This window comes from Prunus mume, linkage group LG1, assembly GCF_029339155.1.
Source record: "Prunus mume cultivar Tortuosa linkage group LG1, ASM2933915v1, whole genome shotgun sequence".
Lineage (NCBI taxonomy): Eukaryota > Viridiplantae > Streptophyta > Magnoliopsida > Rosales > Rosaceae > Prunus > Prunus mume.
This window is the reverse complement of record NC_142698.1, coordinates 26,729,975-26,754,367: the sequence shown is the minus strand read 5'-3', so window position 1 is coordinate 26,754,367 and position 24,393 is coordinate 26,729,975. Positions and strand designations below refer to the sequence as shown.

The window sequence follows — 24,393 nt, the reverse complement described above, 5'->3', positions numbered from 1 at the left end:
CGAAGGGAAGTGGGCATGTTCTAGAAGAATTCTACAAGCATCTCATATCAAAAAAAATAAAGGAACCAAACGGATTTCTACAATCGTCTTGTATCAAGCAAGCAGATCTATCTAATAAACTACTTTGTGTTTAAAGACTTCCCAAAACCTCACTTAATGGGCATGAGATCTCTGATCTGCCCGAGGATCTCATTTCGCATTCTGGCAACAACATTTGGGGTAACCTGCTCCTGCACAGCAGAGAACCACATTTTATCTCCATCTTTGTCTTCTCTCTCCATACCAGCTGCATATAACCCTTGCAATGGCCAACACATAAAGGCCACAATCATAACCGTTCATTTGCTGCGGTGAAGAGTTACACTCTTGATAAACGGGCTTAGTTGCAGAACCGGAGACACTCATAAAGCTAACAACAGCGTTGTAAAGTCGTTTGGCGTGGATACTATTCATCCCCCTATTGCTATCATGATGAAAAAATTTGTTAGCGTTTATCTCAAATGCAAGTAGGCTCCAGTGAGACCCACCTCCAGCTTCACTCACATCATCATTGTCGTTGACGGGAAAGATTACCAGTTTTTTCTCAGACAAATGAAGAGGTTCTAGGAACTCCGTTAGGCCTTGACCAACTGGGTAATTCATTATACAGAATGCAATCGAAGGTGGAACCAGCAGGATCTCCTCAGAACACGATGATAGATAACTGAAATAGAACTCAATGATTCGATCGTTGAGAAAATATGGGCCACTGAGGATATCCAAGTCTGATCGTCGGAGTACAACATCATTGTAGCTGAGAATCTTTTCATCGGGATTGGTTTTTCCCATTTGGTAGATAATGTTTATGTACTCCTGATCAAACAAAATTCAAAAACCCGAGTTAGGCAATCATATAGAAAGCAAGGATTCGATACTTTAGAAACATAATAATGAAAAACGTAAGAAATTGATAGAAATAGGCCATTGAAGTAACAATAATGTGATAGTCAGACAGTTGCTCACACCAGGACCATCCTGTGCAAGCTCTAAATGTGGCCCTCATCAACTCTAACCTCACAACTAGTGGCAGAGCCACTCCTAGGCCTGGAGTGGCCCTGGCCCCCTTAGATTTTGATCTCTCCTATATCACAACAACCGTCCTTGGTGCCACTATACACAGGAACATTCATCTTCCAATTGAAACACTTAATTTATGAAAAGGAGGACAAAATCACAAACATTATCTTCCCAAATTCAGCTTCTTGAACGAAATGCATTCAACCAACAGTAACGAAAATATTCACATAAGAATGCCATCAAACATACCAACATATCCTCATTACGCCCATTAGTGCAAATACCAGATATGGCCAAGTCAAACTGGATGCAACCACTCTTTCGCCAATATAACATGCATCCTTTTGCGTTCAGCTAAACGGAATATCAAATCTTGAACTCAATACCACCTCCCGTACTAATATACAGTTCTTTCGGCTCTCTGGGGTGGAAAAAGGTTGAAGAAATCTAGAGCACAATATAGCAGAATAGAAAATTGCTTGTGTGAGCGTGTGCCCCAGAACTGAAAAAGGGGTAACCCTATAACCATTTCAATAAGAAATCAACGCAACCCACCACCAAAAATTCACCCAAATAACAAAACCCAGCTCAGTTTCCCATTCCATCGAGTACAATTTTCACTAAAAGTTATTTGGCTCCAAAATAAAATCCCAACCAAAGAAAGAGAAATTCCGGACCTCACTATCAGTTTGGCTTAAACAACCTAAGGGTTCTTGTTTCTTTTTCTTGAATTGCTTAAATATAATTAAGATCAGAGATTTTATATCTCAGGGTTTGATGACGATTTTGATGCAAAGAACAAGGCAACATATTTATAAACGATTGAGAAGAGAGAAGGTAGGGCAACTTACAGGGCGATTTCAAGGACGTTTGGTTAAGATTGAGAAGACGAAGCCCTTTCGCGCTTGTATCTTTGTACGGACACCGTCACAAGAGTTGAGAGACAAATGGGGTTTTTATTTATTTACAAGAGACAAATTGGGTTGCTTTATTAATCTTCGTTACATTTGGCCCACGTATTTTTTTATACCCCTTTTTCATTTCAGTCCTTATAATTTCAATTTTTACAATTGTAGTGTTGTATTTTAGTTTGACTTGCAATGAGGTCCAAATCGCTTGCTTATATATATCTCCGACCAAAAAATAATTGTTGGACCTAGTTTGGGCTACCATAGTTCTTAGACTCCTAAATTGTGGTTAATTGGCCATGACACTCACAGTGGAGCACTATGCCAAGTTGTCAACAAGCCACTGGCCATAGTGCTTAGAGAAGAGCACCAACTTCTAATTTTTTTTATTTTTTTAAAGTTTTATTTTCACATTGTAAAATGGGATTAATGATTTACAAAAATAAAAGTCATTTTACAATTCTCCTTTGTGTTTATACAACGGATAAAATAAGTGTATGATGTTTGTTTTGGAGTATCAAGGTTTCAAATGAAACGTAAAAACTTATTGAATAATTAAAGAGTTCAAAGTAGAAGTTAGAAAGGAAACACTCTGTTTAGCACAACTCACGCTAAGTGCACATAAATATCTAGACTACACCTCCTTTACATGCCCTTTACATTGATGGTATCGACACTAACAACAATGAGAATATATATAACGCTTGCTTATTTTACAAACCTTCTTAGAGAATTTCATTGCACGGCTCAAAATGGGTATCATGACGTTTAATATACACATATGGAAATCCATGTGGACTTTATTTATGCTGTCTAAATTGTATGTATAAAACTCGAATCAAGCGTGGACTGTTTGACTTTTTTAGTTACTTTAAAACAATGTATTTTATCGCATTCTTTACATCATTGAATTTATAGTTCTTTATCAGGTCAGCTGTCTCTAAATTTTTTGGCTTGGGTCAGGTCTTGTCAAGCTTTTTTTTTTTTGGGCCGGGCCAAGTCATGTCGAAGTTTGAAAGGATTGGCCCGAGCCCACCCATAGGGATGTGCCTAAATGTGGTATCAATATTGATATAAACTGTATCTTATACTAAAACTGAATTTTCATATTTTGATTGTTGAGAATTTGATTTCTAGTATTTTTAATTGAATTCAAATACAAACCACATGTCTTATGCAACAAACAATCAATGTGATGTCTTTTACTAAGCATGTGCATTCTTCGATGATATTACAATTCAAGATGGAAACAAAACTAATATTTGACTATTACTTTACAAGCTATGTATGAAATTAAAAGTGATATCATTTTTGGTCAACGGGATCTAGCATAATGAAAAAAAAACATTTATTTGCAGATTAGTGGTCTTAGGTTTGAATTTATATGATACCTTGATAGTGTGTGTAAAACTTTATTTCCCTTATAGTTTAGACTATCTCTTATATTAAAAAAAGATATGACACTATATTTTGTAAACAATAACTAGTTTTTGTCAATATTTGTGATTTTTATGCATATAATGAGTGGAATGAGGGTGAATATGAGAGTTTGAAGAAGATGATGGGTGTGAGTTACCAAATATGGGCCCTTGGATTGGAATGTAGTCACAAAATAATTTTTACATTTAAAAATTCTTTGACCTCAATAGTCATTTTATGTTAGAGCAAACTAATTTTTCACATTCAAAATTTAGTGGGTGTCTTCAATATATTGGTGCTGATATAGAATTCCCTTAAGCGTTACCAAACGTCGTGGGATTCAAACATGGGAATACTTGTTTGCAATTCAAAGTCTTTTTCTATTGAAGCCATTATGGTTAAATTTTAAAGTTGGCCAAAAATCCTCTTATTAAAGAGAAATTTTCAAACATAAATACTTCATTTGAAAAAGATAAATACATAAAACAATAATCCATTAAAATACAAATAAAATTAGAGTTCATATGCCTACTATTATACAACATTTGGACACAACATGGATTTAATTGCAACCTAATACATGTTAATTAACGTAGAAAGTTTCTGTGCGGACTAAGACTTCACTTAACCACCTTTGGCTCTACGCCAACCTCGAAATTATTTTCAGTTGACCCAAAAAAAAACCTAATATTATTTCCTTTGTCAAAATAATATTATTTTCAACATCACTTGGCATCGGGCATGGAAAGTGATGCGAATTCTCCGATTCTAATGGCAGTTGGCAAGAAGAAAAGCAAAAACCCGAAAATGAAAACCTCGGAATAACGCACTAAAACCAAACACAATCACGTAGAGAGAGAAAACGAGAGAGAGAGAGAGGCAGTTTTCAGTTTCAGATCTGAAAGAGAGTTTCAGATCCAGAGGCGAAGAAAGAGAAAAAGAAAAAAAAAAAAATCAGTTTCTGTTTGGTTGCCGAGAAAATGGAGAAGTTCATCGACAACTTACCAGCCATGGATCTGATGCGCTCCGAGAAGATGACCTTCGTCCAGCTCATCATCCCCGTCGAGTCTGCCCACCGCGCCATTTCTTATCTCGGCGAACTCGGCCTCCTCCAATTCCGAGACGTAAGTTTTCGAGAACTCAGATCCGACGACTCGGTCTTCATGAATTGTGTTAGATTTGGCATCTCTCTGTGTCTCTAGTGATCTGAAGTGAGAGGTTTGATTGATTGGTTTAGGATAAATGAGAGTTTTGCTTCAGTTTGATTAAATTAAGTAGTTGAGTAGATACCAGTCAGCAATTGAGAAATTTACTTCTGAAAGTTTTTGATTTGTTTAGTTTTCTTGCGAAAGTTTAGATTTTTTTTGGGGCACGATTGGGGAATTGAGATTTATCATTATGGTTCCTTGATTGTTCGGTTAATTGGTCAGGAGCATATTTTACTTGTATCACACGCACATTGTATTTGAGAGTACTTTAGATCTGGTTATATTGCATATATTCCCAGTTAGGAGGGGTTTGCATGGAGGCCTATTTTGCTTGATTTTAGCAAGAAAAATCCTCCTGCATTCCTAATGGTATTTTGCCTGGGTAGGTTGAGAAATGTTCAGTATCATGTAAGTATCCTAAAGGTAAAGGATGCCTTACCCTCATTGTGCAAGATATACAACCGCATTTTTTCATTAATTTGAATAATTACGTACTAAATTTAAGTTCTCGCACTTGTGAATAAATTTGTAAGTCTCTATACCAGATTAATCCACTTCACAATTAGATAAATTACATCTTCCTCTCAATTAAGGTATTTAAATTTTAAGTTTCAGTTATATAATCCATTTGAGTTGTCTTTCCGTAATGCTTATATCCTATTATCACTTAGATCAGGTTTGCTAACTTCATTTGATGGAAAAAAACCCGTACTTTTGGGTCTGTGAAGTATTGGGACCTCTGTGGCTTTGCCTGAAACACTTTTGGGCTTTTTAATACGATGCTTCCCTAGGTATTGGATACTTGGGCTATCCTTTGGTATTATGTGAGATTCACATATTCCATCTTCCATGCTTGACAGAGTTTTTGGAACTGATTTGTTTTGACATTTCTGCCAACGGTTTTATGCTCTCCGTGTAGGTGGTGCCCTGCACATTCACATGTATTTGTGAAACTATCTTCACTTATAATCTTCCTGTACCCAATTTTTCTTTATTGATCACGCAAGTAGAGTTATTTGCATTACCCATTATGCAATTAATTTTATGGATGATTCTGAACAGTTAGTTGTACTACTAATTATATTTTTCAAGATGATATGGTAAAAGTGAGTCTGTCCATCGTTACTATCATAAAGTCTGTTATGCTAATAATCGTAACTCATAAGTCATTAGAGAATTTTTGTTGATGTCCTTTTAAAGATGTACTGGGCTTGCTGTAGCACCTACCTATTGAAAGACTTCAAATTATACATTGTCAAAATCTATCTTAGTAATTCCAAAAAATCAATTCTCCATTTTGATTAGTGTGGTGGCGGGGTTTCCGATTCTAATGGCAGTTGGCAGGAAAGGAATAAGCTGAATCCTGAAACTGAAAGCTTGAAATAATACATTGTCTAAAAGTGGTTTGAGGATTTTTTATGTTTTATAGTTCTCTTTAAACTGAGTATGTACTGGACCTGTATCATCTACCTATTTCAAGGCTTGAATGAAATAGTTAGAGAAATTTGTCTAATTTGAGTATGTTTTGAAGTGTTGAAACCAATATATTCAATCCACAGCAGCTTGCAATCTAATAGGATAATAGAAAAAGACAACTTCTAAGTTCTTTAGAAACCAAACCAGAGAAGTATGCTCAAACTTTCCATATCTAGTTGGGTTTAAACAATTTCTGTAACTATTAATCATTAAACAATGCCAAACCCTTTTTAGTGTTGTTTATAAAGTAGTACTTTTAATGCCCTTGAGTGATGGCTATTCATATTTTCTTGTGTTAGCATCAGAGAGTGCATATTTCCATCAGTATAGGTTGAGTTCGCATTTTCTGCAACACACTGTATTTATTGGTGAAACACCTGAATTTGTATTGTATATGAGACATCTTATGAAAAGCATTGAAATTCTTTGTTCTTTCTTTTCTGGTCTCCTCTCATTTATAATTTCTTTAAATGAATATGCAATATAGTCTTTTTAGCTTTCGTTCAGATATACTCAGGGTCATATTATTTTTGTCCTTTTTTTTTGCAGTTAAATGCTGATAAAAGTCCTTTCCAACGAACATTTGTTAATCAGGTATCTACTCAGATTTTATTAGAACTACAGTTGCAATCTGAATGTTTTGGACTGCAGCATCTATCTTTCTCAATGGAATATTTTGCTAATATGATATTTCAATGTTTCATTTCTTGAATTGCTGGTGTTTTAGAGACTTCACGCTTTCACTTTTTAGTGTGCATATTCTTATATACTGGAAAAACTAAATCTATGCCCCTCAATTTTTTGGTGTCTGGATTTGCTCCATAAGAAAAGGATTGGCTCACATTCCCCCCTGTATTATGAATTTGTTCCAATATGGGTCTTTTGCGCAACTTCAGCCAAATTTTTTTTAAAAATGTGGAAGTTTAATACTAGGGGAGTCCAACAGAATCTTGGATGGAGTTGCACGGAAGACCCATGGTGCAACAAATATAAATGGGGAAATTGAGTAAATTGTTCTTTTCAGGGGGTAAGTGGGATGGATTCCAAAGTTGAAGGGGCATAAGTATAATTTTCCCTATATCGTTGTATATTCAATGCCTGGTTTTCCACTTCCTTGTGTATTGTGTCTGACATGTCTGCCAGCTTTACTTGCTTAATTAAAAGCAACATTCTCCAACATTAAACCTTGATCGTGCATGCCCCACTTTCCTTGTTATTTACCAGAGGAAAAAAAGCTATTGATCTTTAACTAGAAATAGTATTCTATGGTAGTCTTTTTATCTACCTGGAATCTGTGCAAATTGAACCCTGTTTAGGTAATCTCTATAAATTATTAAACTGATGAGATTTGTAGGTTGAGATTGAGTTTATTGAAATGTTATTGATTATAGTAGATAGTTGATAGTGATGTTGATCGCAGTAGCCAATCATACTTAAGTTTAGTTGTTATATCATTGTGAGGATTTCCACAGGTAAAGCGATGTGCAGAGATGTCAAGAAAGCTGCGGTTCTTCAGAGATCAAATCAGTAAAGCTGGTCTACTTTCATCTGTACATCCTGTTTTGCAACCAGATATTGAGTTGGAGGAATTAGAGGTGCATTTACTGTTGCCCCTTATCTCTCCCTCATTTGGCTATGATTTTTATAATGGCAGCAGTAGTGTGAACCTGAAACTTGTAGTCCAAAATGGCACTAACCAATTGCGCCCTTATTTAGAGAGCATTTAATTCTGTAAACTGATAATTTGAATTGCATGTATCTATTCCAGATACAACTTGCTGAGCACGAACATGAGCTAATTGAAATGAACTCTAATAGTGATAGACTTCAACATTCATATAATGAACTCCTGGAATTCAAGATAGTATTGCAAAAGGTAACTAGCCTTTACTGATGTATTAGCAGCCTCCTGTCTGCTTCTCTTTCCTTTAGTACACCTTAATTATAGTTTCAAATGCTCTTTCCTGTGCCTCATTATATATCTTCATGTCGGCAATCTCAGGCAAGTGGCTTTCTTGTTTCAAGTAATAGCCATGCGGTTCCAGAGGAGAGAGAACTAGATGAGAATGTTTACTCAAATGATGACTATGGTGATTCAGTTTCATTACTTGAGCAGGTACTTGTTAATTATGCTTTTCTAAATCTAATGTCTTCTTGGTGCAAAACCTTTTGCTATGATTTCATTTGTAATTGATTATGCATTTTACAGGATATCAGACCTGGGCCATCAGACCAATCTGGTTTGAGTTTTGTTAGTGGAATTATTTGTAAATCCAAAGCTCTCAGGTTCGAGAGGATGTTGTTTCGTGCTACAAGGGGCAATATGCTTTTTAATCAAGCATCAGCAGATGAACAGATCATGGATCCTTTATCTACTGAAATGGTTTTCTTCTGCCTCAGTATTATAAAAATTGTATTTTTTTCTTCCTGTTTTTGGTGCGGTTTCTTTGAGCTTTGTTATGTGTAGAATGAGAATATTTATTCGCTTCTTTTACTAATTCCTGAAAGTTGTGCAGGTTGAGAAAACAGTGTTTGTAGTGTTCTTCTCAGGGCTGCAGGCAAAAACAAAGATTTTGAAAATTTGTGAGGCATTTGGTGCAAATTGCTATCCTGTTCCTGAAGATATAACTAAGCAAAGACAAATAACTAGAGAAGTAAGCATTCAGTTGAGATAGTTGGCAATTCATTTATTCTTTAATTGGAATGAAGTTTCAAGCTTAAAGATGGAATCCTTGTTTTTATTCAAACATCTTACAAAACTTTGTTCTGCTTTAATGTTTGTGTATATCTGATGTGAGCTTGATAGCATAATTATCTTCAACTACTCCTTTTAATTTGTTTTATCTTGTGATAGCATATATTTGCGGATCTTGATGATAGTATCAACAAATACTCTATTCTATCTTTTTGAAAGTTCAGGTTTTGGGTTGCAGGTTTCGTCACGCCTTGCTGAATTGGAAGCAACTTTGGATGCAGGGATCCGTCACAGAAATAAGGCCCTTACTTCTGTTGGGTTTCACCTAGCAAAATGGATGAACATGGTAAAATATTGGTCCTGCTTGCCTCTTGTTAATTGTTATTTCTTTGGCGTGAGCGACAAAAAATATTGATCTAATATATGACTAACAGTTTGTGTGAATTGGAGTGGTTTAGCTTTATCCTGATAGTGACAACTATGTCGTGTTTTCTACTCTTTACCAGGTGAGAAGGGAGAAAGCTGTATATGATACATTGAACATGCTTAACTTTGATGTTACAAAAAAATGTCTTGTTGGAGAGGGCTGGTGTCCTATATTTGCAAACACTAAGGTAACCTCTGTCACTATGTTCATCAATAGTTTTATTGCAGTATCACAAGTCCAATGTTTCTTTTGGGTTAGGTCTCTCATTAATGACGTGTCTGCATAATTTTATGAGCTGATTGTACATTTTTCTGTAAAAAATCGACAATGCGTCTATAAATGTCCAAGTCTTGCATAGAATTTGTATTTTTTGCCAACATTCGTCAATATCTATGAAACAAGGCCCGTGAAGAACCTAAGGTTGTCTTTGAAAAAATAATTTATGTAACGGTAATACAGATCCCTTATCCTAACGCAACATAAGGCCTTTTTTCATCTCTAGAAAATGCATGTACCACGGATAGATTAGCCTTTGCCCCCTATAGTTCACTTTTGATGCAATCATTCATTTTAATAATGTATCTGTCTTACAGGTACATCAGTTCATTTGTAATACATAATGTTATAGTTATCATGAGTTGTCTTTGATAAATATTTACGATTTTTTTTTTTCCCAAAATACAACTTTTATGTAAAGTGGAATGAAATATGTGAGTTTTAGAATTTACGTAAATGTACAAGTTATTATATTCAATACTTAAAAGGGCATTACTGATATTTCCAAAAAGCCATAAAATAAGGCAAGATCCAAAAGATACCATTGGACTCGTGTAAAAAAAAAGCTAGTGAGTACCTATATCTAATTTTTAGCTTTGTCAAGGGTATGTTACTATGTTGTTACTTTAATACTTTTTGATTGTAGATGACTTTTGCGAACTTGTGTTATATTTATGTAGTAATTTTATGGTTGAACAGATTCAGGAGGCACTGCAACGTGCTACATTTGATAGCAATTCGCAAGTGGGAATAATATTTCACCTGATGGATGCAATAGAATCACCTCCTACATATTTCAGAACCAACCGCTTCACGAGTGCATTTCAGGAAATTGTTGATGCATATGGGTTAGTCAAAATATGATATTTAGACACTTTATCATTTCTTCTGTTAATGAAAGGAAATTGTCTTTAAATTGGTGCATCATTTTCCTCGTGAAATCATGGTCAATTAATGGTGAACAGTGGGCAAATGTTCTTAGAAATAATGAATATTTTGGATTAGAAATTACATTCTGTTTGTACACTTCTCACATATTGGTAGGTGTCTATGGTTGACACATTAGGAAGGAAAGCCAATGCATGCTGGCACAAGTGATTTACTACATAGATTTTTTGTCCTTCAATTAACAAGCAAATTAAATATCAGACATCAGGTGCTTTGCATGTCCAACCTACTTAAGGGTGGAGCTTGGAGATGTTAGGAGTTTGTCGAGGAATGGGATGGGAGGCTTGCATTTGCTGCAAGTTGTTACTTTACAACTAAATAATGAGGAATATTCTGTATTTCCTTTGCCCACACCTAAAATAGGGGAATTAACTTTTCAACTTCGTTTGAAAATTAGCTGAAATTCTAGAAAGTTTAGCGTTCTAACTACTGGGTTAAATCTTCATAATTGATAGGAGAAAAATGAAAAAGGAAAATTAAGAGCGAGAGCCAGTTGCAAAGTACATGATGAGGAAACAATTCTCCTTTTAAGTATTTCTGTTAGCATTTTTCATTACAAAGGGAAAATGATAAGTGAATCAACATAATAAGTTGTTTAGGTGACGAGCTATATGATCATTTGGCAGTGTTGCAAGATATCAAGAAGCCAATCCTGCTGTTTACACTTGTATTACTTTTCCATTTCTTTTCGCGGTGATGTTTGGGGACTGGGGTCATGGAATATGCTTGTTGCTGGGAGCATTAATTCTTATAGCTCGTGAAACTAAGCTCAGTGCTCAGGTACGCCCCTTTTTGTGAACTTCTAGCATTTAAATTTAAGAGGAGTGTACTATCTGAAGACGTTATACTTGATCACTAATGAATTATATTGCTTTAGTTAAGTCAAAACTTCTTCAAGCTGCTTGGCAACATGTACCATTTTCCAGTTCATAGGCATTGACTCGATCAGCTGCAATTAAAAGTATCTTTCGCTCTCCCCAGAAGTTGTCAAAAGATATGTTGCAACCCTAGCCATAACCAATATTGTCCACTAGTACCACTGACCCTGAACTTTTTTTCTGGTTGTCGTTGTTACTGTGTCTATGCTATTCAGCAAGATTTAATATAATAGAGATTGCGGTTTTTGTTATCCAAGGATTCATAATATAACCAATCCTGCAGCAAAGATTTAGCTAGCACCAACGTAATATCCTGAGCTAGATTCACAATCTCATGGTTTATTTATGGAGGAATGATGTGGTCTTACTGTGGTAATGATGACAGTATCAAATAATAATACTTATAACAGCAACAGTAGCAATAATTTCTTTCATATGGAGCTATAAGTAGGATAGTTCTCTTTCAGTTTTCGTTTTTAACAAATATTTGTTATGATTCTGGTGTTTAGAAAGAACATAACATGCATTTAACACGTGAAAGAGAATTGTATTTTTTCCACTTGTCTTATTAAGAAATTTTATATTACTTCCTACCAGAAACTTGGGAGCTTTATGGAGATGCTATTTGGTGGGCGATATGTACTTCTTTTGATGTCCCTATTTTCAATCTACTGTGGGTTGATTTACAATGAGTTCTTCTCTGTTCCTTTTCACATATTTGGTGGGTCTGCTTACAAATGTAGAGATACCGCTTGCAGGTAAGCTCTCTATTTTAAATCTTCAATCTCTAATTTTTCCTTCAGCTGGGTTGTTTGGAATGAGTTTGTGTTCAACAATATACCACTCTGACTTCTTGTTTTAGAGATTGAGGTTTCTGGAATCTATGTGCTTAAACCCCACTACTAGGCTGGTGTTACATGGCTTTTATCACACCTCTGCTTAATTAGAGATCAATCCTTGTAAGAGTTTTTAATGTTTTTCGAATTATCTAATATTTATAAGATTCACAGAATCTTCCTATTAAAAGTTTAATAATTATTTATTAATCTAATAGTTATTTTTCATCATCATCATTCTGGATGGATTGGTGGTTTCATTGCCTCCTTTAGAGTTCATTCCTATGGCCTGCTGCCGCTAGGGTCGTCCCTCATTCAATCCATGGGGATTCTCCCCATCTTGATTGATGACTTTGGTGGTGTGTTACTTACGAGCATCTGTCTGGTCTGTGGTGCACGGAGCTTGAGAAGATACGATATCTATCCAAGCCATGTGTATCACTGTTGTTGGAACTTACTTTGATCTGCTAATCATAGCTGTCCTTCACTAGGCATTTATGGCACTATGTTGTCTGGCGGTTTCTCAATCACCTCTATTTTATAACTCTTAAAAATCTTCCATTGTTTATGCTGGCTGAACTTATGACTTTCCTCAGCAGAAAACTAACTACTTATCATAAATTTGTCTTCTTTTGAGCAGTGAGGCGTACACTATTGGTTTAATCAAGTACCGAGATCCATACCCATTTGGTGTGGATCCCAGTTGGCGTGGAAGTCGTTCAGAGCTGCCTTTCTTGAATTCTCTCAAAATGAAAATGTCGATTTTGTTGGGTGTGGCGCAAATGAACTTAGGAATTCTACTTAGTTACTTCAATGCACGGTTTTTCAGCAGCTCGATTGATATAAGGTGGGTCTCCTGTTTTTTCACTTTTCCCATTGTTGTATTACTTTCAAATGAAGTGCACAAGCGTTTGACTTGTTCTGCATCTTGTTGTTAGGTACCAGTTTGTGCCGCAGGTGATCTTTCTTAACAGCCTTTTTGGATATCTTTCACTTCTTATTGTCATCAAGTGGTGCACCGGCTCTCAGGCAGACCTCTATCATGTAATGATTTACATGTTCTTAAGTCCGACTGATGATCTTGGTGAAAATGAATTGTTCTGGGGCCAAAGACCACTTCAGGCACAAGTTCTAATCTTCTCTTTATTGTTACTTCGTATGTATAATGGCTTATGTTCTCAATTTATGTTATGGTTAACAGGGCTCTGTTTTTGCAGATCATTTTGTTGCTTTTGGCTCTAATCGCAGTTCCATGGATGCTCTTTCCAAAACCTTTTATTTTGAAGAAGCTTCATACGGAGGTACTGTGGTGTAACATGCTTAGGCTTCAGTTTTGGATTTTTAAGAAAACCAGCAAAGGAATAAACTTAAAGCCAAAATTTTCTTTGACGTTTCTGTTTTGTAAATGTTGTTTAAAATGTGATTACTAGTGATTAGTATCCTCAATTAGTGGACTTAGTTTATTTATATGTGGTATAGACTTGTCTTTGACTCACTTAAAGGTATTTGAGGGGAGATATAAGGAGCTTGAGAAGATATGATATCTATGTTTTCCTGATGTTATTTTCCAGAGGTTTCAAGGTCGTGCGTATGGGATGCTTGGCACCTCAGAGATGGACCTTGATGTAGAGCCTGATTCTGCGAGGCAACATCATGAGGAGTTTAATTTCAGTGAGGTATTTGTACACCAGATGATACACTCCATAGAGTTTGTTCTTGGTGCAGTTTCAAATACTGCATCATATCTACGACTATGGGCTCTGAGGTATACCTATATTGTTTACATATTACATATTTTGTAGTTTACCTGTATGTATATATATTTTTCTTTTGCTTATTCCGTGGTTTTCTTTCATCTATGTGGTAGCCCTTTTCTTTAATATCTGTTACTGCAATTACAGCTTGGCCCACTCAGAATTGTCAACCGTTTTCTATGAGAAAGTCCTTCTCCTTGCCTGGGGGTGAGTTCCAATCTCTATCTTGGCATGCATGTGCTTCTGACTGCTAGTTTTTCTTGCTGCATATGATGGTGCATGTATTCTTCAATCAGTAATAATGAACTTGTGAAAATAATTATAACAGGTACGACAACTTTGTTATCCGGTTAATTGGGTTAGCAGTTTTTGCGTTTGCAACAGCATTCATACTACTCATGATGGAGACGCTCAGTGCTTTTCTTCACGCCCTGCGTCTTCATTGGGTGGAATATCAAAATAAATTCTACTATGGAGATGGCTATAAGTTCAAACCTTTTTCCTTTGCCTCCATAACTGAGGATGAGGATTAGTCCACTTGTACACCAGTTTTCTTGTTCTTTGGAAGGAGAAGATATGTAAGCTAAGCACCAAGAATGGCAGAGTTCTAGCTCCAGCCTGAAATGGAATTCAGAGAGCCCCATTTCGGGTGGCGTAGAGGAGGTAGATGCTCGATTTTGACGTAGAAATGTAAAGTCCTGGCTCGTATTCATTTGGTGTTCCATTGGTATAAAAAAAAAAGGTTCCATACAAGAGTCATGGTTAGTTCCCTTCATAGGTGTATTTACGTTGTTTGTATTTCATTTATATCTAATCGGAATGAGAGGGGACAGGGGAATTAGATTCACCGTTTGTAAAGAGGAGCTGGGGAATCATCATACCGTGTAGCGTTTCTGGGATTTTAGTTTATTTAGCTTACACACACATGCACATTAAGTGCTGATTTTGCTGGGAATTGGTCCTGGATTCTTTACAATTGTGACATGTATAAGTTTATGAATCACAAATTCAAAGAAATTCATTTTGTAAGGATAAATAAGTTAGATAATTCCAAGCTCATTGTGCCTGAAAAATAGCATGATATTCGTACAATGTTCTTCAACTTTAAGAGCTTAATGATATGATGGAAATTCTTCCCCTTGACAGTTTTAATTTATAGCAACTTTCTTTATGAATTTTATTCCGGGAGATAATCAAGAGTTAACTTCCATTTTTCAAGTATTTCAGCGTCGTCTTTGCGATGATATGTAGGTGGTAATTACCGCGCTTAACTTTAGGGGACATGTTTGGAATCAAAGAATTTGAATAAAAGCAATGGTCTAAATTATAAGAGAATGAGGTTTTTCACGCACATATTACGAAGGCGCCATAGAGGTTCAAAATTTGTACCATTGTGTTGTTATACACTATCTGCTTGAGCAATTCAAGTTGAGCTCATGCTGCTCAAATCCCCATCTCGAAGATCAGGCTACTAAGGTTGATAATGAATCGACTCATTTATACTTCATGTTTAACAAATTCTATCATATTCGTGTTCGTGTCAAGTAATGATCAAACCAAATCCGCTGACTTAATTGCATTAATCATCAAAGTCAAAACTATCCTCCATCCCTTTCAGCTTTAACCCCTCGACAACAAGGGAATCATTCGTAATTTGACTCAGCAGTCACGTGGTCGCTGTCCATTTGTCTCCATCCCCATCCATCCTTTGCCGCTCGTCGATCCATTCAAAATTTTTAAGATCCACAAACAAACAATTTGCAGACTTCTGCACTACGCCCATTTCCTTCGATCATTTCCCCCATTTCCCATTCGATCTTTCTAGAAACTTTGAGAGAGAGAGAGAGAGAGAGAGAGAGGGAGATGGAATCCGACGTCCCTCTCATCGAAATCGCTGAAGAAGACGATTCGCTGCTTCAATTGATCCAGGACGATAACATTTCGAACAGTAACAGAAGCAAAAGCACCAGCGACGACGCCATTTTCTTTTGCTCGCCTCTCCAACCCCGCAGATCCAAGCCAGTCGGTTAGGGTTTTCTCTTACTCTCTCACTGAGTCTATGCTTCACATTTTGCTCTCTGTTTTGGCCTTGTAGGGTTTCGTTTTTCTCTTCATTTGAATAATGTTGACTCAGATTGACCTCTAATTGTGCTCTGTAGTGTACAATTCGTCGTCTTAGTGATTTATTTTTACATGTTTATATGTATATGAACATAATTGGACCTACATTGCATGGCATACAATGAAAACTCTGTGAATTATATTGCAGCGGTGAATGAGAAATCCCAAAAACCAAGCTCTCCGTCATGTAGGGATAGTATAGATAAAGAGAATAATGGTAGTAATGCAAACAAAATAGAAGAACAAAAACTCAGCCTCCAGCCGCAGCAAATGAAGAGGAAGAAGGGGGGAGGATACAATTTGCGTAAAAGCCTAGCTTGGGATCGAGCCTTCTTTACTGATGAAGGTTCCGTTTTGTTTCTGGATTGTTTTAATTTTTTTCATATAGAAAAGAAAATTAAAGCTGGGTTTATTGTTTTCTTTCCCATTTTGGTACTTTTGTCAGGTGTTTTGAATTCCGAAGAGTTATCCCTGATTAGTGGAAGTGCAAATTCTAATGGGTTGCTGTCAGTTATCCATGAAGACACAAATAGCATTGCTGATTCAGAAGATCTAGAGGTGATTGAAGAAAAATTATTCAAGGTATTGCCGGAAAGTCCTTCAAGTAAAGATAGGACTGTTGGTGGCAGTTTATTACCAAAGCGTGACTCATCAGCTAAAGATAATGCAGCCCCAGGTTCTGCGGTTAGTAGTCAAATCTCTTATAGGATGGGAAAGTTTTCTTTAAGTTGAAGATTGTTCAATTGGAGTCATGTTTCTGATTTTTAGGCCAAGCGGAAGGTGCTTTCAGCCCGTGATATCAATAGAAGTGGCTCAAAACGCAGTGGTTGCCCTCGACCTTTAGCCTCCTCTTCATATCCTTTTGATTAATTTTTCTATATGTCAGAGTTTTGGTGAGTCTTTTGTTATGTTAATGAATTTTTGGGAGGGTTTGCCTTGACTTATGTGAACTCTGAAAAGGCCTGCAAATGTGAATACAATGAAATCACCGATTAAAGAACCAAGAATTTCTACATTACCGGTTCGAAAACCTGATCCCTGTCTGCTGTCTAGGACTTCCAAGAATGTGATGGTTGGTGCAAATGATTTAAAGAGGAATCAGATTGCTCACCCTGGTAAATATTTAGATATTGACTGCATTTATTAGTGAGATTTATTTATTTATTTAACTGCTTCTAGAAGGCCCTATAGTCTAACATGTTCGTACTTTCTTAAAGGACTAGCTTCTCCGCACGCGCGGAGAGGCTTTTTTAAAATTTTTTAAATTTATTTTAGAATTAAAAAAGATAATGGGTAGTTGTGTTCCATAAATTTAGGATCCATTATCTGATTTTTCTTTTAATTTTAATTTTTTTAAATATGAAAAAGTGTGAATTTACCATATTATACTCATTTAATTAATAATTTCAATTCTTAATGTTTGCATTAACAAAGGGCATTTTCTGGTATTTTGAATGTTTTACCGTTCTCTGCCTTTTGCTTTATATATATAGATATAGAAAAAGAAATAAGATTTTCACATTTGAATCAAATGGAAATTATTTGTTTATATTCTGTTAACTACTTCTCTCTCATGCAGCAGGGAAATTGAACAACAACAAAACTGGGCCAAATAATGCAAAAGTTGCTCCTGGAAAATCTTTAACTTCTAAAAGTTCTGTTCGGCAAGCCAGAAGAAATGTGGTGAGAGCTTGAAGCTTAAGTAATAGTCTTTGTAAATTAACTACTAATAATACGTGTGACTATAGACATTTCCTTTGTACTGCGTCAACAATCTGGTATTAATAAAGATGTATGTGCTTCTTGTGTTGTGAATTTCCATTATTTTGCAGGCCAGCTTGGTGAAGGGTTCACCAACCAAAATAACATGTCCACCTACTATTGAAGCAAATAATGGCTTCGAGGTGATCTCAAAACAGACACTTCCTTCTACTGGTCATGCATCGTATGGCCATGATGACAGATCCAAAAAAACTGCAGTTCCGCAGATGATCTCAAAACAAGCACTTCCTTCTACTGGTCATGCATCATATGGCCGTAATGACAGATCCCGGAAAACTGCAGCTCCAGAGGCGATCTCAAAACAAGCACTTCCTTCTACTGGTCATGCAACATATGGCTGTGATGACAGATCCAGAAAACCTGCAGTTCCTCTTCCTCATACTGGTGTGAACTTGTCACGTACTCAGCTCCCAACATCAAAGCCATCAGGTTTACGGATGCCATCACCATCACTGAGTTTCTTTCATCAGGTATTTTTCAAACAACTGTTCTGCAGCTGCATAAAAGAGATGATATTTTCTCAACTCAATATGTCTGATTTTCCTTTGCTATATTTTTGATAAATTGTTTGCAGCCAAAAGCTTCTTCTTTGCCTAGTCCTTTGAAGACAAGCTCTCAGCCATGCATTATGCCTAATTTGAGGCAAGTTGGTTCCATAGATCCAATTCATGAATTGAGGCCGCCCTCTTCCCTTGGGAAAAAGCAAAATGTTATCAATGATCGGACAGTAATTGGAAATATTAATGTCCAATGCTCAAGTTCAGGTTGCTCAGTTTCATCTACAATTAACTCTGCCGACAAAGGATAAGGTGGAACCATTCTCGCAAGTAACAAATATGCAGAAGGTGGAACTGAAGGTACAATCTAGCTCAAGTAGTTATGATATGGCAGAGAATCAGCGAAAGTTCAATAGCATTCCTGTTCATGAAGACCAACAATCTATGGGAGAGGTAGAATTTCAGAGGAACAATGATAAGTTTCTTTTACAGAGGGGATCCTGTGAACAATTGGTTAAAGATGACAATAGCGTGAAGGCTGCTTTTGATATGGAGAAACCTCATGTTACACCCCATCTTAGTTCTGCAGTGAAATTTCCCTGTTTTTCTGGCGAAAATGACATAACTATCCATCAACTTGTTGAAGACAAATCCCATGACTTGCCACAAAAGAATTGTGGTGTCCTTTTAGGGTCCAAATCTGAAGAGGCAAGTTCTTCTGGTAGTGTCTTAATATCATACGATGATCAGTCAAGCAGCGATCATAATGTCAATGAACTGTGTGGGGCAGAAGCTGATCTGTTTAAACCTATGACCAGTGAAGGCAACCAAATTTCTGATGAGAATCAAATGATCTGGGAAAACACGGGTAGTTTCACCAAGGAATGTCAAGTTTCTGAAGATATCCAGAGCTATAGTTCTGTGAAGGTTGCAGATGTCAGTCCAAAGGTCCAAAATTCTAGTGCATCTGAATTGAAAAGGTCTGATCCTTTGTCTGACTCTAGATTTAAAAACCAAGCAAAAGATGATGGTAGTAGGTTTAACACAAAGAGTAGGAACCCACATGTGGAAGATGCACAAATGCTGGCTTTAGGTGGAAGGATGATAGATGAAATGAATGATGTTGACCTGAGCACTTCAGCTCCAGAAAATCGTCAACTGGTGATAACTGATTGTGGAAATGAAAAACCTGAACAGCTAGACCTTCCAAATTCCTGCTATGTTGGAGAACAGGTTTTCCAGGAAAATAAATTGCACTTAAATGATTGTGTGTTGGATGGATTCAGTATTTTCCCTGAAGAATCCCAGCAGAAAAATGTTCTTCAATGTGTTGATTCAAAAGAACCAGAAGGAACTGGTGCCTGCAGAAGTGAATCAGAAGTTTCCAGAACCCTTTCTCTAATTGGAAATATTAATGTCCAATGCTCAAGTTCATGTTGCTCAGTTTTATCTACAATTAACTCTGCCACAAAGGACAAGGTGGAACCATTCTCACAAGTCACAGATGTGCAGAAGGTGGAACTGAAGGTACAATCTAGCTCAAATAGTTATGATATGACAGAGAATCAGCGAAAGTTCAATAGCATTCCTGTTCATGAAGAACAACAGTCTATGGGAGAGGTAGAATTTCAGAGGAATGTTGATAAATCTCTTTTACAGGGGGGATCCTGTGAACAATTGGATAAAGATGACAATAGCGTGAAGGCTGCTTTTGTACTTACTCCAGAAAGTAAAGATATGGATAAACCCCATGTTACACCCCATCTTAGTTCTGCAGTGAAATTTCCCTGTTTTTCTGGCGAAAATAAAATAACTATCCATCAACTTCTTGAAGAAAAATCCCATGACTTGCCACAAAAGAATTGTGGTGTCCTTTTAAAGTCCAAATCTGAAGAGGCAAGTTCTTCTGGTGGCATCTTGATAGCATACGATGATCAGTCAAGCAGGGATCATAATATCAATGAACTGTATGGGGCAGAAGCTGAGCTGTTTAAACCTATGACCTGTGAAGGCAACCAAATCTCTGATGAGGATCATATGATATGGGAAAAAACGGGTAGTTTCACCAAGGAATGTCAAGTTTCTGAAGAGATCCAGAGCTACAATTCTGTGAAGGTTGCAGATGTCAGTCCAAAGGTCCAAAATTCTAGTGCATCTGAATTGAAAAGGTCTGATGCTTTGTCTGACTCTAGATTTAAAAACCAAGCAAAAGATGATGGTAGTAGATTTAACACAAAGAGTAGGAACCCACATGTGGAAGATGCACAAATGCTGGCTTTAGGGGGAAGGTTTATAGATGAAATGAATGATGCTGACCTGAGCACTTCAGCTCCAGAAAATTGTGGAAGGTTAATAGATGAAATGATTGATGTTGACCTGAGCACTTCAGCTCCAGAAAATTGTCAACTGGTGAGAACTGATTGTGGAAATGAAAAACCTGAACAGCTAGACCTTCCAAATTCCTGCTATGTTGGAGAACAGGTTTCCCAGGAAAATAAATTGCACTTAAATTATTGTGAGTTGGATGGATTCAGTATTTTCCCTGAAGAATCCCAGCAGAAATTTTTTCTTCAATTTGTTGATTCAAAAGGACCAGAAGGAACTAGTACCTGCAGAAGTGAATCAGAAGTTTCCAGAACCGTTTCTCTAATACCACATGGTATGCTAGATTTCAGTTCTAATGTTGCAGAAATAGTGGAGTCCCAGAATGTGGATAATACTGCATCAGTATCTGAAAGCAACGAAACAGTGGTTGAGAGTTACAACCTGGACTTCACAGTCAATGAGTGACTTTCAGCTTCATTGTCAAGACTGTTCTTTGAAATTGGATAGTGTGGGAGACTTCACGTCCAAGCTAAATGTGGAAGTGCAAGTTGCAGGTGGCTCTGCGATAAAAGACATAATTGAGCCCAAGGATTTTGGAACCAAAGATTGCAACTTACTTGTTGAAAGTTGCTATGGTGTCCCTCAGCTAGAGACTGAAGATGACAAAAGCTATTGCCAGCAAGATACTTCAGTAGAGCAGAGTGATAAGATCAATCTCAGTTCAGATATTGGTGTCATACGAGAGTACCAGGACATTAATCCAGGATCTTGTTTGAATGGAACCTTGCTTGCAAACAACGCTTCCTGCAAGGTATTTGAGGAAACTGTTCATGAGGTTGGTCTAGATGACTGTGATGCTTGTGGAATTGAATCAAAGAGTTCAAAAGTAGCAGCAGCAATGCATGATGGCAGACCTGATTTGGAGGAAAAGGCTGACTACTTACAAATGGAAGTTGCAGTGACCAGCTCCTTCAAGATTGAACCATCATCAGAAAATCTTCAAACTTGTACGAAGTCCAGTCATGACAATAAGCTAAGCAATCAAGCTGGTTCTGTGGAGTCTGATGTATCTGCAAAAACAACCAATGAAGAAAACTCTGCCTCTACTTTGGCATATAGTTCCTGCGAAGGGGAGTTATACTCATCTGTCATCTCTGATCCAAGATCATCAAGTGGAAGAATTCTGCAGGAAATTGAAGTTAATGTATTGAGCAGAAAAACTTTGGCAGAGGAATCTGAAATTAATATCTTAGAAGAGAATCATACTCTTAGCAGTGAACTGCAGCATGAGTTAGAAGATACCTTGCACCCCACAGAAGATAATGAGGCAACAGAAGAGATGTATGTACCAAAAAGCCTAGATCAATTTTATCTACTTGTATGTGTGCGCAATGGCAAGTGTGATAAAATGCCTTTTGTCTTTTGAGCCATTTGTTTCACATAATTTATGGATTGTTTTAGATGGTACAAAAGTTCTGTGAGAGATTTAATTTTCCTGTCTCTGATTGCAGTAAGAAGTCTGGAAGTGATAGGAAACAAGATGCCCCTGTAATAAAGCTTCCACCCGATGCTGTTCCATTCTCGGATGAATGGTTAGCTGCACTTGAAGCAGCCGGAGAGGTAATAGTTGTCCTGCAAAGCTTTTTAGTGCATGCACACTATAACTTATAACACACGAACTGCATTTTTGCAATTCATACCAGCATTTTATAACTTTTTGTTTTTATTTACCAAATGTCTCATGGCACTACAATGGCTACATATTCTCTCTTCATTTCTTTTGGATCCTCATAAGCAATTAATTGTTACTCTCCACTCCTTTAAAATCAATGAATTGTGATGTGGCAATGCAATTCTTAAATATGCTTTCTTCATTTGTTTTGCACCCTTTATGTATGTAATGCTACTGTCCCACTTCTTTAAAATCAATGAAATGCGGTTCTGGGTTTAAACAGAGACACATTTTATAGGAAGACAATTAGCCTTAATTTATTTGATGTTGTAATCTTATATCAAGTTTTTCTTTTCAAAAAATCTTATACCAAGTTTTGGTGCAGGAAATTTTGACAAAGAAAAGTGGTGCTGTACAAAATTCACCCCCGAACAAATCTGAACCTCAAATAGGTCCATGGTCCCCGGTATGGTTTTGCTTACTGGACAATCATCTATTCGTTGTTTGCATTTCCATACATAGACTTGGACCCCCCACAAAGAGATAGGGAGAGAAACAAGGGTGATTTGCTATTATACCAATATAGGAGCCTAAATTATAAAAAAACAATATATGAAAATGACTTTAGAAACACACCCAAAGTCCATTTACAACATAACAAAAAGGCTTTTAACTTCTTTTAAATTACAAAATTGCCATTGATTTCTTAAAACAAACCCAACTCAAAAACTTCATAAAAAAACTCAAAACACTCAATAGGGCATCAAAGTAATTTAATAATCAAAATTAAATTCAATAGGGCCAGTTGTTATTTTTTGGGTTTGTTTATAGAAATTAAATAGTGTGGGGTTTATTTATAGTTTTAGTGCTAAAAATGGGTATATGACTAAATATCTATTCTTGGGGTGTGCTTTTGGCTTAGTATGTAATTTTATTATTTGCATTATCTATTTTGCTATGAGCTCATGTGTTTCCATTGTTGAATTTCAGGTGAAACGAAAAACTAATCAAGTAATCGGACCATTTGATTGTACAAAACATACCAACAACGTCCCTCCTAGTTCTCAATGACCTAATTAAGAGGAGTCTGCCTAATCACTAACTGTGTGACACCATTCTTCTTTCCTCATTTTCTTCTACTTTTACAGATAATTGTCACATTATCTTGCTATGAAACATACAAAGAAAATCAAGCAATTCTTATTATTATTATTTTTGCTTCTTTTTTACCACTTTGGTTTAACATAGTGCAAAGTTTGTACTGTCATTGCACAACGGTTCACCTGTCATTACTTGCTTAACTAATAGATAGTTAGTAGTTTTGTATTGGTATTAAGGAATTTGCATGCAGAAATTCAACGAGATAAAGAAACAATATCATGTACTAAGAATGGAAATTACCACGAGCAGTCAATTTTTTTTTTTTCTACAGCCAATTACACTTGTACAATATATCTAATTGTCAGCTATGATCTCCTCTATTGATGAGTATATATAGGAATTGTAAGTCTGATCCATAAAGGATTTGGACCAACAACTGTTTTGGTCTAAACATTATAAACATCATCGAGCGCATAAGTTGACAAAGGCTCTGCATCTTCTGCCAATAATTCATCGACGGTGAAGAGTAAATTCGGATCTTGATGATCATCGGCATTCATATTATGTTGCCATGTTGATCTTGCTAGTTGATCGCTATTATACTCAAAATTACTCAGATTGCTGGTGGCTGCTTCCAGTGGTCCATCAAATTGATTAACACAGAGGCAAGAAGTAGGCTTTCAACAATCTGAGGTAGTTGCTGCGAGTGTAACAATGGTGGTTTGCGGTCTAGTTTTACGAAGAGTTCATCAATGTCGAAACTTTTATGGTTGGTGTCGATCAAATCATCTTGATCACAAGTTGTAATGTCGTTGATCATCAACTGATTGCTCTCATCATTCATAATTTGCGGCCCCACTGAATTTTCAGTCTTCATCTCCTTTGTAGATTGATCTCTTTTCATCTTCTTGTTTGATTGATCTTGAGATGAGCACTTCCTCTTTTTCCCGGACTTGTCCGTATTGCACTTCCTTCTCAGCCGACAAATCACAACGTCAAAATCATAGCAATTAC

General features: G+C 36.5%; 3 protein-coding genes across 3 annotated transcripts; 2 read left to right on the top strand and 1 right to left on the bottom strand.

Annotated features, from left to right (window-relative positions):
- Positions 1-18: 18 nt before the first annotated feature.
- On the bottom strand, positions 19-2,045 carry LOC103324567 (Cysteine proteinases superfamily protein). The gene is given in 3 exon segments (XM_008226640.3): positions 19-269; positions 271-852; positions 1,908-2,045. Coding segments are annotated over 2 exon segments (678 nt in total). The 5' UTR covers positions 829-852; positions 1,908-2,045; the 3' UTR covers positions 19-149.
- Positions 2,046-4,098: 2,053 nt separating this feature from the next.
- On the top strand, positions 4,099-14,954 carry VHA-A1 (vacuolar proton ATPase A1). Its single transcript, XM_008226649.3, has 18 exons — positions 4,099-4,507; positions 6,617-6,661; positions 7,540-7,662; positions 7,836-7,943; positions 8,070-8,183; positions 8,277-8,450; positions 8,584-8,721; positions 9,001-9,108; positions 9,269-9,376; positions 10,165-10,313; positions 11,040-11,193; positions 11,889-12,049; positions 12,768-12,974; positions 13,066-13,249; positions 13,345-13,428; positions 13,699-13,892; positions 14,029-14,088; positions 14,210-14,954. The coding sequence occupies exons 1-18, from the start codon at positions 4,364-4,366 to the stop codon at positions 14,412-14,414; spliced, it is 2,460 nt and encodes an 819-aa protein (XP_008224871.1). The 5' UTR covers positions 4,099-4,363; the 3' UTR covers positions 14,415-14,954.
- A 576-nt stretch (positions 14,955-15,530) lies between these two features.
- LOC103324785 (uncharacterized) lies at positions 15,531-23,490 on the top strand. Its single transcript, XM_008226896.2, is given in 13 exon segments — positions 15,531-15,907; positions 16,151-16,348; positions 16,448-16,686; positions 16,771-16,856; positions 16,954-17,117; positions 17,582-17,685; positions 17,835-18,254; positions 18,359-18,583; positions 18,585-21,059; positions 21,061-21,947; positions 22,118-22,226; positions 22,664-22,744; positions 23,269-23,490. Coding segments are annotated over 13 exon segments (5,232 nt in total). The 5' UTR covers positions 15,531-15,744; the 3' UTR covers positions 23,350-23,490.
- Positions 23,491-24,393: the final 903 nt, after the last annotated feature.